Source organism: Bufo gargarizans, chromosome 11 (assembly GCF_014858855.1).
Source record: "Bufo gargarizans isolate SCDJY-AF-19 chromosome 11, ASM1485885v1, whole genome shotgun sequence".
Classification (NCBI taxonomy): domain Eukaryota; kingdom Metazoa; phylum Chordata; class Amphibia; order Anura; family Bufonidae; genus Bufo; species Bufo gargarizans.
The window spans coordinates 42,594,767-42,611,248 of NC_058090.1; the positions used below are offsets into that span (position 1 = coordinate 42,594,767).

A 16,482-nucleotide genomic window follows, 5' to 3' on the forward strand; every position below is an offset into this window, starting at 1 on the left:
GTCAGACAGGGCACTTTTAATGGGGAATTTACTTTTACATTCTGCATTTCATCTGACAGTTTATTTTCTTCAGTGAATACAGTGGAGAAAAAAATATCATTGCTCTCTGCAACTCCCCCCTCATTACTCTATAGAGGGCCGACACCTTAAGATTTATACTTTTTACCATTTATATAATTGAAGAACATTTAGAGTTAGTTTTGCTCTCTTTGGCAATGAATCTCTCGGTCTCTAGTTTGGCTGCTTTTATTTCTTTTTTACATGTTCTATTTTTTTTCCTTATAGTTTTGCAGTGCTTCCTCGCTACCCTCCTGTTTTAGTGATTTAAGGCTAGTTTCACACTTGAGGCAGGGGAATCCGGCAGGCTGTTCCGGCGGGTGAACAGCCTGACGGATCCGTCCTGCCGCTAGTTGACATATGCCCCCGGACTGCCGCTCGGTCCCCATTGACTATAATGGGGGCGGGAGTGTAGTTCCAGCGGCACCACGGCAGCACACGGCAAGAGGCAGCCGGACTAAAAGTACTGCATTCTTTTGGCCTCTCTTAGTTGGCTAAATTTAGCTTTTTTGGAAGTTTGGTATTTTTGTTCCTCCCTGAAGAAACGCTCCTTTGAATGACAATTGGAAGGTTATTACTTTATGGTCACTATTTCCCAGGTGTCCCCCAACATGCACGTCTGTTGTTCTGTCAGGTCTATTGGTTAATACTAAGTCCAGTATGGCCGTCCCTCTAGTGTCTGGTCCTGAACCAGTTAGGAAAGCTAATTGTCTTTGGTTATTGTCAAGAACCTGTTTCCTTTATGAGATGTACAAGTTTCAGTTTCCCAGTCTATATCTGGGTAGTTGAAGTCCCCCATAATAGTGACCTCATTATGATCTGCCGCCTCGCCTATCTCGTTTAGTAGCAGATTTTCTGTGGACTCTGGTATATTAGGTGGTTTATAATAAACTCCTATTAGTATTTTATTATTGTTTTTGCCTCCATGTATTTCTACCCACAGTGACTTCACATGTTCATGTCCCTCACTTATATCTTCTCAGACTGTGGGCTTTAGACAGGACTTTACATACAGGCAGACCCCTCCCCCTCTCTTTAGTAGTGTACATACAATTACGAGGTTTATGTATATTTTTTAAACCTTTCCTTCTGAACTGTTCTAGTCTCTCCTTCCATTCCTCCCCCAGTTCTATTACCTCGCCCCAATCTCTATCTGCACTATCTTCCCATCCTGTAATGTAATTACCCTCCCCCCAGTCCCTTGTTTAAACATTCCTCCAACCTTCTAGCCATCTTCTCCCCCAACACAGCTGCCCCTTCCCCTTTGAGGTGCAGCCGATCCCTACAATAGAGCCTGTAGCTGACAGAGAAGTCGGGCCAGTTCTCCAGGAACCCAAACCCCTCCTTCCTACACCAGTTCTTGAGCCACTTCTTAACCTCCCTAATCTCCCACTGCCTTTCTTGTGTCGTGGTACACGTAGTATTTTGGGGTCCTTGCCTTAGGCTTGTGACCTAAATCCCTAAAATCATTTTTAAGGACACTCTACCTACCTCTAACTTTGTCATTGGTTCCGATATGGACCATGACCGCTGGATCTTCTCCAGCCCCTACCAGTAATCTGTCAACCCGATCCACGATGTGTCGAACTCGAGCGCCAGGAAGACAACACAGCGTTCGACGTTCCCGGTCCTTGTGACCGATCGTCCTATCTGTACCCCTAATAATTGAGTCTCCCACTACCAGCACCTGTGCCCTGCTCTCCTGGTCTCCTGCTTACCGGAGCTGATATTCCCCTGACAGGCAGAGGAAGTGTCCGCCGGCTGCAGCAGTGCTTATGTGAATACACTTGGTAGCGCCGTCTATGCTTTATTTTCAGGCAGCAGCAGGTAAGGACTTGAGTTTATCTGGATTCCTATGTTACAACTGCAAGCCTCCACTAAAGCTACATAAAATGTAAAAAAAAAAAAAGTAATAGAATTTATATTTGAGCCAGACAATAAGAAATGTAAAATCCCATTGCTAATGTGATGGGTATAAAAAAGGGAACCTCACAGGCAGGTCTCTCCCTCTGAACCAGTCTGTTACTTAGTTAATGTTTTCTTATTTTTGTATTATGTATTCTAGCCTTTTTCAAGTGTACAGCACCTTTGAGTTAAATACCGGGAACAAGAACAATCCGGACTCAGGGAGAGAAGTCCGCTTTGTGGCTTCTCCCTCCCTGCACAGCTCTGTCTAAAATGGATGCAAACAATGAGAAAGCTATCAAGCTACTGTTGCAGAGCGGGGAAGGGAGAAGTCCCACGGTGGACTCTTCTTCCGTTACCCCAACTGTCTTTGCCGTTCCTAGCTCATTTTTAAAACTATGCGTGTCAATTATTATCCAGAAATACGCCAATATATATTCTGGTTTATATCCCCGCTTTGCAATCTGGAACTTTTCTCTGCTCACGCGGATCCACAGCCAGATATAGGGGTTATTAAGACCAGCAACTAAAACAAATAAATGGCCCCCTATGTTTTAAAACATAGCTCTCTGCCATGAGAGACCCTGGCAAATTTCACGGTCATGTTAACCCCTTCAGGGCCCTGTGATTTTCCATTTTTGCATTTTCGTTTTTCACTCCCCGCCTTCCCATAGTCCTAACTTTTTTATTTTTACATTCACATAGCTAGCCTTATGAGGGCCTATTTGTTGTGGGACAAGTTGTACTTTCTCATTTACAGTTGCATACCATGTAGTAGGAAGTGGAAAAAATAATCCAAATGGGGTAGAATTGGGAAAAAACGCAATTCTGATAAAGGTTACTTTCATTTTCTAAGTCAGTATGGTTACAACTAAATTAAAACCTTTGAGGGAAAAAAAATTTTTACAACATATTCGGACCCCTATAACTTTTTTGTAGTTGTGGGTCTGTATGAGGGCTCATTTTTTGCAGGACAGTCTGTTCTTTTCAGTGATACCAATTTTAAGTATGTGAGACTTTATCACTTTTTATTAAAAAAAATATTGGGTAGTTGAAGTGACAAAAAATGGCAAATTAGCTGTTTTTATATTTTTTCCCGTTACGCCATTTCCCATTATTATTGTTATATTTTAATTATATGGGCATTTTTTCGCACATGGCGATGCCCATGTTTATTATTTTTTTGGGGTTAAGTATTTTTTTTATGGAAAGGGGGGTGATTTGAACTTTTAGTAATATATATATATATATATATTTTTAAGTCACCTTGGGTTACAATAACTAGTAATCATTAGATTGCCCATTGTGTTCATTGATGGCTAAATAGCCATCATTGAACACTTCATTTGGAATATAACAATACAATGCTGCCACCTAGTGGCCTGTATTGGTATATTCCTGAAATAGGCACCGAAGCCTGCTTGAGGCGTCGGGCTATTTTAGCAATGTAACATGTTCCCGGATTTCAGTTGGGGAATGCTGTTACCGGAAGCGCAAGACTTCTGCTTCCAGACTGATCAGATGCCGTGGTCACATTTGACCACGGCATCTGAAGGGGAAAATGTATGCAAACATACTACTGGGGGCACTTTAGGGGACCATCTAAACTACTGGGGAAACCATAGAGGACTATAAACTACTTGGGACACTATCGGGGAGCATTTAGGTTACTCAGTGCATTATAATTACTGGGGGCACTATATGGGAAGCTCTATAACTACTGGGAGCACTATACTTATTATAATAATAATAATATAATTATTAGAATGTAATAAGCGATGCCGGGCACTGGATTCCCACTGATCACATATCGGAGGACAGGTCGTCAGTATAAAAACACTGGGACAACCCCTTTTTAAGGTTAAATTTTAAACCACCAAAGAACTCCAACATTCAATTTTAACCTTTAAGCCACGCTCAACTGCCCAGAGGTCCAGAAATTTTTATAGGCACGCATGAGTCCAAGTTAAAAACTGAATGCATGCCGTATCTGCATGTTTGTGGAACCTTTTAGGACATAATGGGGCACCATCAGAAGGTAGCTATATGGGGTGCAGAGGTAGCAGTCGCTACAAGGCCAGGTGCCTGAGGGGCCCAAAGGCTTGTGCCACATAAGTAGACACCAGTGTTATAAAGAGTGCATGCTAGTCAAGTTACATCTCTGGCAGGAGGGAAGGAGTTAGGTCAAGAATTTGGCAAAGGGGGGGGCATTTTAATTTTTGCCTCAGGCAGGAGGGAAGCGGGGCCCAAGCTGAAGTCTTGCACCAGGGCCCATGAGCCTTTAGCTACGCCCCTGGGCACCATGAAACATTAAACATAATGTGGTAATCATATTTAGATGTAATGCTGTGCTATCGGGTCCAGCTAGCAGTAGTTTTGTCAAGCATAGCCACTTTCTGTACTGTACCAAGAAATAAACGCTCATACCTCCAAGCCAAAGCCAGCCATACAAAACACGGATTTACAAGGCTTACGGCTTAGAAAACAGCTGGCATTCCATGACAATCCTACCTTAGGAATGACGCCTCGGGGGAGCTCAGAACGCAGATATTTTATGTGGTACATGGAACATATTCAAGCTTTGTAATGAGCGCCAACTAGGCTTCCTATTAAGAAAATCCTCTAAGATGTACAGATAGCCATGGGTGTGCGGCTAATCTATAGCAGATGAATGGCATCCCTCCGGCACTTAACAATACAATGCAACCAAATACTTCCAATTCTTTCTTCCCACTGTGGCAGACGGGCTCAAATAATTTTGTACAAAATGTATTTGCCAAGCATTTCTAATTTATAAGCATAGCATTAGCATTACAATACATTTTTGTACTTTATTTGGTTTACAGAGTGCTGTTGCATTGTATGTTTTGTTCTATGTTGTGTTTTCAGCCATAGCAACGTGTACCTGCGCATTGGGATGTGCTGACTAACCCCCCATTTTTTCTTTACTGTTTGCCTATAGGAGGATGAGAAAGTGGAAAACTCCAGTGAAGTGTGGTTATTTGTGGCAACCTCGTTGTTGTGCCTTTTCATAGGTATATGACATTTATATCTAAATATCCTAAATTATAGTGGAATTGATTAGACCTATAAGAGGCCATACTGTTATACACTGCCTGTCCCAACAAAAAGTTGCCACCCAAAAAAATGGGGTTAAGGTCTGGACTCTGTGGTGGCCAATCCATGTGTGACAATGATGTCTCATGCTCCCTGAACCACTCTTTCACAATTTGAGCCAGATAAATCCTGGCATTGTCATCTTGGAATATGCCCGTACCATCAGGGAAGAACAAATCCATTGATGGAATAACCTGGTCATTCAGTATGTTCAGGTAGTCAGCTGACCTCATTCTTGGAGCACATACTGTTGCTGAACCTAGACCTGACCAACTGCAGCAACCCCAGATCATAGCACTGCCCCCACAGGCTGGTACAGTAGGCACTAGGCATGATGGGTGCATCACTTCATCTGCCTCTCTTCTTACCCTGATGCGCCCATCACTCTGGTACAGGGTAAATCTGGACTCATCAGATCACATGACCTTCTTCCATTGCTCCAGAGTCCAATCTTTATGCTCCGTAGCAAATTGAAGCAGTGGTTTTCTTACGGCTACACAGCTGTTCAGCCACAATCCCGTGAGTTCCCTTCACATTGTGCGTGTGGAAATGCTCTTACTTTCACTATTAAACATGGCCCTGAGTTCTACTTTTTCTTCGATTAGATTTTACCAAACGTTTAAGTGATCGACGATCACAATCATTCAGGATTTTTTTCCGGCCACATTTCGTCCTCGAATACGATGGGTCCCCACTATCCTTCCAGTTTTTAACCCAATTTTAGTAGTTTCTGCAATCTCCTTAGATGTTTTCTCTGCTTGATGCATGCCAATGATTTGATCCTTCTCAAACAAACTAACATTATTTCCATGACCACAAGATGTGTCTTTCGACATGCTTATTTAAACCTTATGGACCCATGATGTAGCTGTACGTCATGGGTCCGATCCCTTAAAGGGGTTGTCCCACTTCATAAAATAGGTTTTATCTAATCTATTTACCCCCACACAACATATCTTCCTATCCATGTTATTATCCAAAAGCTACCTTTCATTCAAAAAATCATGTAAAGCGATTCCTTTGTTGTTTTCTGTATCCCATGGATACGGCCTCTTTCGTCCGGCCGCATCGCTGTGCCGCGCCTGCGCACAACAGCTGAACCAGTACTCGGGCCGCCTCTCCATTCTTACAAGTACGCGCACGCCCGCGCATGCGCAAATACAGCAGGCGGGTGCCGGAATCAAATAGCCGGCACCCGACCTCTATGACAGGGAGCGGGACCTTAGGGGTTAACTGCCGCTGATCGCAGCCCCCTATCATAGAGGTCGGGTGCCGGCTATTTCACTCCGGCACCCACCTCCTGCATTTGTATTAACATTGGTGGCGCAGTGCGCCCCCCCCCCCAGTATAATATACATTCAGTGCGGCCACCCCCCCTCCCCCAGTATAATATACATTCAGTGCGGCCACCCCCCCCAGTATAATATACATTCAGTGCGGCCACCCCCCCCCCCAGTATATTATACATTCAGTGCGCCCCCCCCCCAGTATAATATACATTGGTGGCGCAGTGGGAAGTGCCAATGAGGGTTAAAAAAATAAATAAAAAATTAACTCACCTCCACCAATTGATCGCACAGCTGCCGGTCTCCTGTTCTATCTTCAGGACCTGTGGTAACGTCACTGAGCTAATCACATGGTCCATTACCATGGTGATGGATCATATGATGTACCATGTGATGACCACAGTGATGTCACCAAAGGTCCTTTCACAGGTCCTAAAGATAGAACAGGAGACCGGCAGCTGCGCAATCAATTGGAGGAGGTGAGTTAATTTTTTATTTATTTTTTTAACCCTCATTGGCACTTCCCACTGCGCCACCAATGTTTATTATACTGGGGGGGTCCGCACTGAATGTATATTATACTGGGGGGGGGGTGGCCGCACTGAATGTATATTATACTGGGGGGGGGGTGGCCGCACTGAATGTATATTATACTGGGGGGGCGCACTAAATGTATATTATACTGGGGGGGGCCGCACTCAATGTTTATTATACTGGGGGGGGGGGGGGGCGGGACCTCACATACGGCTCCATGTGGATGACTCATACACATGAACGAGCACGCAGGGTGAGTCATGAGGAGGCGTGGCCTTCACTCAACTGCCTGAGAACCAGGAAGTTATCAGGACATCTACTGCTGATAAGATTAAAAAAGCAAAGTGGGACAACCCCTTTAACATGGCGCACGCTCAAACGGGTGCCATAGCAGAGACCCGCGGCACATGTATGCGATCAGCTATAAGGCTGATCGCATACATCTTACCTTTCAGATGCCGTGGTCAAATGTGACCACGGCATCTGCGCAGACCGGAACCGGAAGTCGCAAGCTTCCAGTCCGGTAACAGCGTTCCCCGGCTGAGATTGGGGAACCTGTTACCTCGATCTAATTGACCAAAGCCCCAAGCCGGCTTCAGAGTCAATTAGATGTATATATCAATACAGGCCACTAGCTGGCAGCCTTGTATTGATATAGTGCAATTGAAGTTTTCAATGATGGCTATTTAGCCATCACTGAATACTAGGGGCAATCGAATAATTGCCAGTTATTGTCACCCAAGGTGACTGAAAAAAAGTTAAAAAGTTTTTGCCCAAAAAAAATTTAAGTTCAAATCACCCCCCTTTCCTTAAAATAAAAATACTTAACCAATAAAAAAATATAATCATGGGCATCGCAGCGTGAGAAAATGCCCATACTATTAAAATATAACAACATTAATGGCATACGGCAAATGGCGTAGCGGGAAAGAAAAAGAAAAACAGCCAATTTGCCATTTTTTGTCACTTCAACTACCCAATAATTTTTTAATAAAAAGTCGCACACACTTAAAATTGGTAACACTGAAAATAACAGATCATTCTGCAAAATGAACCCTAACACAGCCCCGTACACATAGCTACAAAAAAGTTATACGGGTCAGATTATGGTTATGAAAAAAAAAAAAGTTTCCTCAAAGGTTTTAATTTTTTTTTCAGTATTAAAACACAAGAAAAATTATTCAAATGTGGTATCGTTGGAACCGTACTGACCTGGAGAATGAAGACTACAGGTCAATTGTAGCGCATAGTGTACAGTGTAAAAAAAAAAAAAAAGAAAACTTGATCAGAATAGCGTTTTTTCCCAATTCTACCCCATCTGGAATTTTTTTCCGGCTTCCTACTACATGGTATGCAACCGTAAATGGTGCTATTAGAAACTACAACCTGTCCCGCAAAAAATAAGCAGTCATAAGGCTATGTGAATGGAAAAATAAAAAAGTTAGGACTATGGGAAGGCGGGGAGTGAAAAACAAAAACGCAAAAATGGAAAATCCCAGGGTCCTGAAGTGGTTAAGAAATAAGAAGCACATTGCACCAGTTGGGGTTAAATAACTTGTTGCCAGCTGAAAGATAATCGCCCATGCAGTAATTATCCAATAGGAGGCTCATGACTATATGCTTAGTTAAATCCAGGTGGCAACTTTTTTTTTGAAGAGGCAGTGTATGTTATGTATTTTAAAGATGGCAGAGAGAAGTTCATGGGAAGGACACTGTTCATAAGATTTCTTCTCATGGATATACCAGTCCGAGAAGAGTCCTTCTTGTCTCCTTATGGATTTATGACAGGAGAGAAGGGTGTTCTCTAGACGCAGCTGGTGCCAATTACTTCTACACTTTGGTATTTATTAATGAAGCAGAAAATCTGTAATATCTATATACCCGTATGATCAACTTTAGTTTTGTATAAGAAAATCAATAAGACATATGTATCGTTTTATATTGTTACGCATTATTAAGGACGTTTATATATTTGTTATCATATAGATTTCTCAATAGGAACGCATATATTCCTATTATATGATGAAAACTGTTTAGGAAAAGCCTTGTTAATGAGTCTCTGTCTAGGGTAAGATGTGTTATTTTAACTAACCATCAATCACCCATTTGAGTAGCAGAGGAGGCACATATATTTGTGAGAGTACAGTGTTCATTATATTATTTATCGGTACATAAATCTGAGAGTATGGGAAAAGTCTAAATGGTGCCAAAACATATGTGTTTTAATTGGTATATGTGTCAAAATTAATCCCTCAGCTCTAATTTAAGATTCCAAAGTGTTCTCATGTGCATAGAATGTGAGATAAAGGCATACTTGTATATTCAACCCTTAATAGAATAATACTAATAGCTTAGGTAACAGTGTCACCTAGGGGTAAATAAGTAACATAACACCAAAAGCAGAAGTGCATTTTGGGTAATACAATGACATCACAGTCCTTATCATATGTACACGCCTAGCCGACAATGATTGGAAAACTCCAAGCTAGGAAGGTGTGTCTAACTGATAAGTTTGTGATCATAAACCACACACACACACACACACACACACAAATGGAGAGGGAGAGAACAGAAACAAAAAGAGCAACAGGAAAAAGACAAGGGGGAAACAGGAAAACACAGAGAAACAAATAAAACCCAGGAGAAAGATCCTAATGACCAGATCATACCTTAGAGCTGACTTCCCTTAGTCTCTGCACATCATCTGCATTCTCGGTAATGTATAACTTTATTTTGTGTAGTATTGATATAAATTAATCAACCTGATATTTAGCAAACTCCCTGCTTTTGGCGGATGTATAGTTGTTAAAAGTGCTACATCAATATTCTCACTATTCAGTAAAGATGCATATTACTGAATAAAAAAAACTAAATATTGATTTCAGAGGTAACTCTCTGATTGGAATAATTTTATTCCATAGTCAATACCAGGCTTGATAATTTTTAAATTGTGTGACCATCCTACCCGATTATCCGAGATTTGTCATGGTTTGTGCAGAGCAAGTGTCGCGGATGGTGTAACAGAAAACAAGAAGTTACAAATAAGGATCCGACTGGCTTGATCCGAAACTAAGGAACAAAAGGGTGACCCCTATTTAAGCCCTGAAACTCTCCCTGTCTTCTCAGCCCATGCAAAGATCTCTATGATAGGAAATTGCATGCCCTCGTGCAGCATGCAGCATGAGCACACTCCAGGAAGTTGTATAACCCGCAAGGTGAGGCAGTATGGGGAGGAGATATATAGGGAGGCAATCACTGCTAATAGATGACAGCTGGGAGAGGGAGGAGAGATGTCAAAACAAAAGCAAAACAAAAGAAGATCATGCAGGAGGTACTGAAGAGCGTCTATCAGAACTTCTCAAAGATCTGGTTGTGACAGCAAGGGTTCGTATCTATCCTTTAGCATTTTTAAGTTTTTATATCTAAAAATTGTGGTCGAGACGGATTGTATTATATTCTTCTGTCTAAGAGGTACTTTGTACACGCTGGTATTTTGGGTACTGCATGTCACTGTGTATCATTGCAGATTATTGAATTTCACATTGATTAATCTTTGATTGTATTTTAAATTATTGTATAATAAATCATTTATATTTTTGCATAGATGCTTGTACCTTGTTTTACAATATAATCAAAGAACCGATCAAACTCTTTTTGAGGTGTTATATATGTTCACCTCGAGGATCAATAATCATTTGAAATGTTTTCTTTGATCCTTCCTTTTATATAAAGCCTTTTGCTTTATATCCCCAATATCGTACCAATCTTCAAAAGTTTCCTTTTTGGAGCACTACTGTTGAAAATCATTTCCTTTGGCTGAACATAGTCACTAATATTAGTGTGCACATACGGTACATAGTTAATATGGTTGAAAAAAAACATAAGTCTATCAAGTTCAACCAAGAGATAGGTGGGGACGCGAATCCCATTACATCCCTACTATTTCTTTAAAGGGGTTGTGCAGGGGTGTATTATTGATGACCTATCCTGAGGATAGGTCATCAATATCTTCTATCAGCTTCCTCTTCGTTACACCGCGCGCTGTCTCCCCTGTAGTCGTTGTGTAGTGTAATTACAAGTACTCGCTCCATTCAAGAGAATGGAGAGTACTTGTAGATACACTGCACTTCAGAGGACGAGCAGTGTAATAAAGAGGAAGCAGCGCTTACATGGAGCTCCACCTCCTTTTCAAACAGCTGATTGGACTGATCGGACTGTGTCGGATTCCCACCAATCAGATATTGATGACCTATCCTGAGGATAGGTCATCAATATAAAACCCCTGCATAACCCCTTTAGTCATTCCCAGCACGTAACACTAAGAGAAAAATGAAGAAAATAACAACACTATATAAAGGTTCCGAAATTATGCGGTCTAAAATAATGTCAAAGATGGAACAAAAGTTCTATTGCTTTAAAAGGTATTCTGTCACCAAGAAATTGATTGTTAGACCAGACAATGCCTTGAAGGGTTAGCTTAGCTGAATGCAATGATACATTTGCTTTATTCTGGAGAAAAAGTTAAAAAAATAAAAAAAGTTAAGTGCACGACTGACACTCTCCTCACCTTTTCGCCTCCTGTTTTCTTTGCTAGATCCTTAGGCCCCTTTCACACAAGCGAGTATTCCGCACGGGTGCAATGCGTGATGCGAACGCATTGCGCCTGCACGGAATCCGGACCCATTCATTTCAATGGGTCTGTGTACATGAGCGTTAGTTTTCACGCATTAATTGTGCGTTGTGTGAAAATTGCACCATGTTCTATACTCTGCGATTTTCACGCAACGCTGGCCACATAGAAGTAAATGGGGCTGCGTGAAAATCGCATCGCATCCGCAAGAGAGTGTGGATGAGATGCGTTTTTCACAGATGGTTGCCAAGAGATGTTGTGAAAAATGCATTAAATCGCATTGCACCTGTGCGATAAAAACTGAACGTGATCGCAAACAAAACTGAATGGACTTGCTTGTGAAATTGCGCAGTTTTCACGGAACGCATCTGGACCTAATCCGGACACGCTCGTCTGCAAGGGGCCTTAGTTTTCTTCTTGATAGACATGGCCAGGCAAGATTACTATGCAGGCCCTGTCAATCAAGAAGGAGAGGGATGGGCTGGCAAAGGAAGTAGGAAGGGTGCACTGTGGTTTCAGCCCACCCTCGGTGCACTTAACTGCTAATTTGCTTATAGATTAAAATAACTTTTTCTCCAGAATGAAGAAACAGATCACTAAGTAAAAGTTATAATTACATTCAGCGTGAGCTCATCCTACAAAGCATTATGTCTGATTTAACAGTGGATTACCTGGTGACCAACTCCTTCCATTTTTATGTGAGAACCCACACTCAAATCTAACCAGTTTATATATTGTTTTCCTTCCAGGATGAAACAAAAGCCTCAGAACTTTAGACGGACCAACAAGATTTTCTGTCACTAAAGACTGTATTGCTTCAGCTCAGCGTTACTGCACGTTCCGATGGGTTAATCAAGGGACATATGTTTAAAAGCCAGTCGTCTGTTTTTGTATGACCACATCTTATATACCATACCATAGGATCAGTTTCTGCTGCCTTTATGCATTTGCAGGCAAAGTACCACTAGTGGTAGACCTAGTCTGTATAAGTTAGGCAAAACTGTTGAAAATGGAAACTTACCTACGAGAGTAACATTGACGCTCTCTGAAACTTACTCCCCCACCACAGGAACGACTGCATTCTCCCCAGTCGCTCCAGTTGTCCCAAAAATCACTCTGTCTTCTGTCCCTTCTAACCTGTAAAATATTGCATTCAGGTGAGTTGTGTAACAAACATATGAATTTTACTGGTTTACAATATATTAAGCATACTGGTGTCAAATAAATACATAAAGCACGAGGACCTTTAATCAAAAGGAAATATCAATACAGAAAAGTAAATTTATTACATACCAGGGTGTACACAGAGGGATTGACTGCAATGGGGATGATAGAGATGGGAGAACACGGCTCTGGTTGGCCCGATCCTCCTCCAAATAGTCAATGTCAATTATTGAAACTCGATGGGTCCCAATTCAACCAACCCATTGACTATGCACCCAACTACCATGACATCACAATATAATGTGGAAGGATCAGACATAGAATTAGGGGGGTTCTTTAGTGCCCTCCATTGCTGTTTGAACAAGTGCTTTGCTGGCGTGGAGAACATAGTAGAGCTGTTGCCTTTCAAAGTGCACCAAGCAGACCATAAAACATCCTGGTCCATAGCACTGTTGCCAGCTGTTCACAGGACCGTTATACTGGTATTAGCACTTTATAATAGTTATCCCCTCATCCACCAGTCACTGACAGCAGCAGTGTTGTCCACTAACCTTGTTGATGGTTCTCTATGCTAACTTCCCTCCTATTACCATCGCTGAGGAGTGTGGTACTCCCCCTTGTGCAGTGATTCAGTGGTTTGCTTCTAAATAATGTTCTAATGTAGTATGGTTCATTGCTAAGAGAGTTATTCTATGTTAACTATGCACTTTCAGTGGTACAAATGATTAATGTGGTTGTATTATGCATTTTGTGATACAAATTGGCTGTATATCTGAAGGAAATATTTAACTAGCAGCTTTAGTTCTAGTTGACGGGAGTGGGCTGGTCCTGCCTCCCTGGTTAGTGAGTCTTCTGGTGAACAGTCCTAAGTGAGAACGTGTGTAGTGGCCGCTGACAAGTAAGCCCACAATGACGCAGAATTTATCCAGGGAACCACCATCTCTGAGTGATTTAAAGCTACCAGAAAAGCAACTGTGCTAAGAAAAAACAGAGGAGGGAGAGAAGCATTGAGTTTACTGTCCGTGGTTCATAACTTCGGGTGCCCACCACGCTGCTGAGATGGACTGGCCATCCATTCTAGGACGGCACCTCACAGCTGAGCACTGCAGATAGATTGAGAAATGACTTGTATGCCTTTGGTCAATTGAGAGGATTGCATTGAATATCTAAAGAGAAACTTAGAGACTTACAGGGGATTATTAAACTGCCTGCCCCCTAGGCACAGCCTTTTAGGAAACACCTGCAAAGTGATATACTTGAGAACTGTGTCTACTACTTATATTTGAACTGTGCCACCCATCATCTCCATGTAAAGGGACTTCTGTTTGCTATAGTCAAGCTGGCATGATCTTTGCCTCCACCATCCACCAGCCCTGCACCGGCTCTCCTGCCTTGCACCCTGCTACCCATCCACCACTAGGCAGGAAGCCCCAAGATCCAGGGTTTTCTTCGAAGAGAAGAAGGGTTGTGCCTCCTGAGTCATTGCACGTATGGCCTAAGGGAGTACTGGAGCAGAAATTGCAACCGTGAAGACTACCACCCACCCCGATAGCCATTGACACGACACTCATTCTCTCCAGCACCACCACAACACCTCCCCTGCGGGTCGGTGTGCTGCATTTGCAAGAAGCTCTTTTGGGGCCATGGCAGTTTATCTGTACGTCGGCCCTGCTCTAATGGTGTTTATTCAATAAAATGCAAGACACGTCGGTAATGTTATCGGTATTCGGTAACCCACATCTCCCAATCTAAGCTTCCCAAAATTATATTGCTGTTAAAGGCTGTGTACACCTTCAAGGAATGCAATAAGAGACAAGAAAAAAAGAGGTTGAGTAGTTCCCCCAGGACTAGAGGTCCTGGGGAAAAGGCGCCAGAGGGATGGAGAAGATGGAAGTGTGATTAGAAGGAAAAATATTAAATATACTATATAAAATAGCACCAGAAACTAAGTGCCGTTTAATGACTATTTAGGGAAGGCTGAACAAGTTTTATAGGGAGGTGAAAAATGTTTTCATTCCCAATAGACAAATACCAATGGCAGGTGAACCTAGTCTGGTGGTTCCAAATGAATCCAACCGGACGTGATTCAAAAAACAGAAGACACTGTAAAAGGCGCCACTCCCAAGGATGTGAAGGGGATAGGTGTGGTGGATAGTGCCCCCTATACCGGAGGATGATATTATGATAATAATATAAAAATATAAAATATAGAATACTCTCCTATAGGGAGATTCCTGTTTTGAGAGTTAAAGTACTCACTTCACGGGGGGGTAGTCACAGGATAAAGCTCAAGACACCCGTGACTAACTGCCCCCCTAGCCGGGATCTCATGTCAGATGGTGTGAATTGATGGCAGCCAACGACAAGGCTTCTGATCAATGCAGTTTATCACAATAAAATATCCCCAGGGATATTTTATTGTAATAAACTGCATTGATCAGGAATCTCCCTTTAGGAGAGTATTCTATATTTTATATTATTATCATAATATCATCCTCCGGTATAGGGGGCACTATCCACCACACCTATCCCCTTCACATCCTTGGGAGTGGCGCCTTTTACAGTGTCTTCTGTTTTTTGAATCACGTCCGGTTGGATTCATTTGGAATCACCAGACTAGGTTCACCCGCCATTGGTATACACCTTCAGAGGCAATTTTTGTTTATGATTACATTTTACTCCTTTTTGGCTAAAAATGATATTTTCAATTGGCCTTTTTTTAAATATTGAGCCATTCTGTCTCAAAGGGTTAACTGTTTTTGTAACTGTGTGACTGGTATTTTCACTTTGTGCCGTCAGCTAATAAACCTCATCTCTAAACTACTAAGAGGGAAGAAAAACAAACGAACCAGCACCTCCATAATAAGTAAATTTGAGAATGCAGGTGCACACTACCATGGCTGAAACACAATGGGATTAGTAGAACTACAGGTAACAGTTCTACTAAACTACTAAGAGGTCATAAACACTTATTGAAGACACATTCTTATCAGTAAAATAAGGATTGAGCTTTCATGAGTGTTTATAATGTCAGAGAGCAGAAATAAGGAGTTTGTCTGCTCCCGAGATGAAGGAAAAGACAAAAAATCCATAGGCTTCTATTAGAGCATCTCAGCTATGTACACAAACAAGGATTCCATATTTTTAATAAAGACCAATTGAAAAAAATTATTCTTAGCTCAAAATAAGTACAATGCAATAATATAAAAAATTGCCCTCAAAAGTGTACATAGCTTTCAAAGACAAAATAAACATATTATAAAAACAAATTGGTTTCCCAACATACCTTCTAGAAGTCATAGTGCGCGCCAAACCCAGACAGCCCCCCCCACAGATTAGTATTTACAAATTAAACACTTGTGAGAATGTATGCATAGTGTATTGCCCACAGGCTAAATGATCTCACACTTGGCATTCAATGTAAAGCAATTACTTGCGCTACTGAAATAAAATGAGATTACACCGTGGGATGTAAAAATGGGGGGGCACTAGAAGCACTGATAAGATGTTTCCATTAGCAGGCATGTTCAATATTAACAGAGCCAGCGACTAAGGTCTGTATCACACAGGACGAGGGTCGGCCAGATCATCGCTAGTGCAATACAGCCCTTGGGGAGGGGGGGTTGACATAAAATCCCCTTTGGCTGTCAGCCCACTCTGCTTTTCCCACAATAGACACTTATCTTCTGGATATATCTGTCCAAAAAGAGGTCTGCCCTTCCCAGAGTCCTTGAGGAATATAAAAACAGGCGAAGTATCCAGTTATGACCCAAGTCACTATTTAGTTGC

General features: G+C 41.9%; 1 protein-coding gene across 4 annotated transcripts in view; it reads right to left on the reverse strand.

Annotated features, from left to right (window-relative positions):
* Positions 1-16,482, reverse strand: part of PAPLN (papilin, proteoglycan like sulfated glycoprotein) — a 95,331-nt gene that overhangs the window by 58,912 nt on the left and 19,937 nt on the right. For all 4 annotated transcript variants that reach the window (XM_044271965.1, XM_044271966.1, XM_044271963.1 and 1 more), the window contains one exon: positions 12,551-12,666. In XM_044271965.1, coding sequence (XP_044127900.1) covers positions 12,551-12,666 — 116 coding nt within the window. The remainder of the gene's footprint in view (positions 1-12,550; positions 12,667-16,482) is intronic.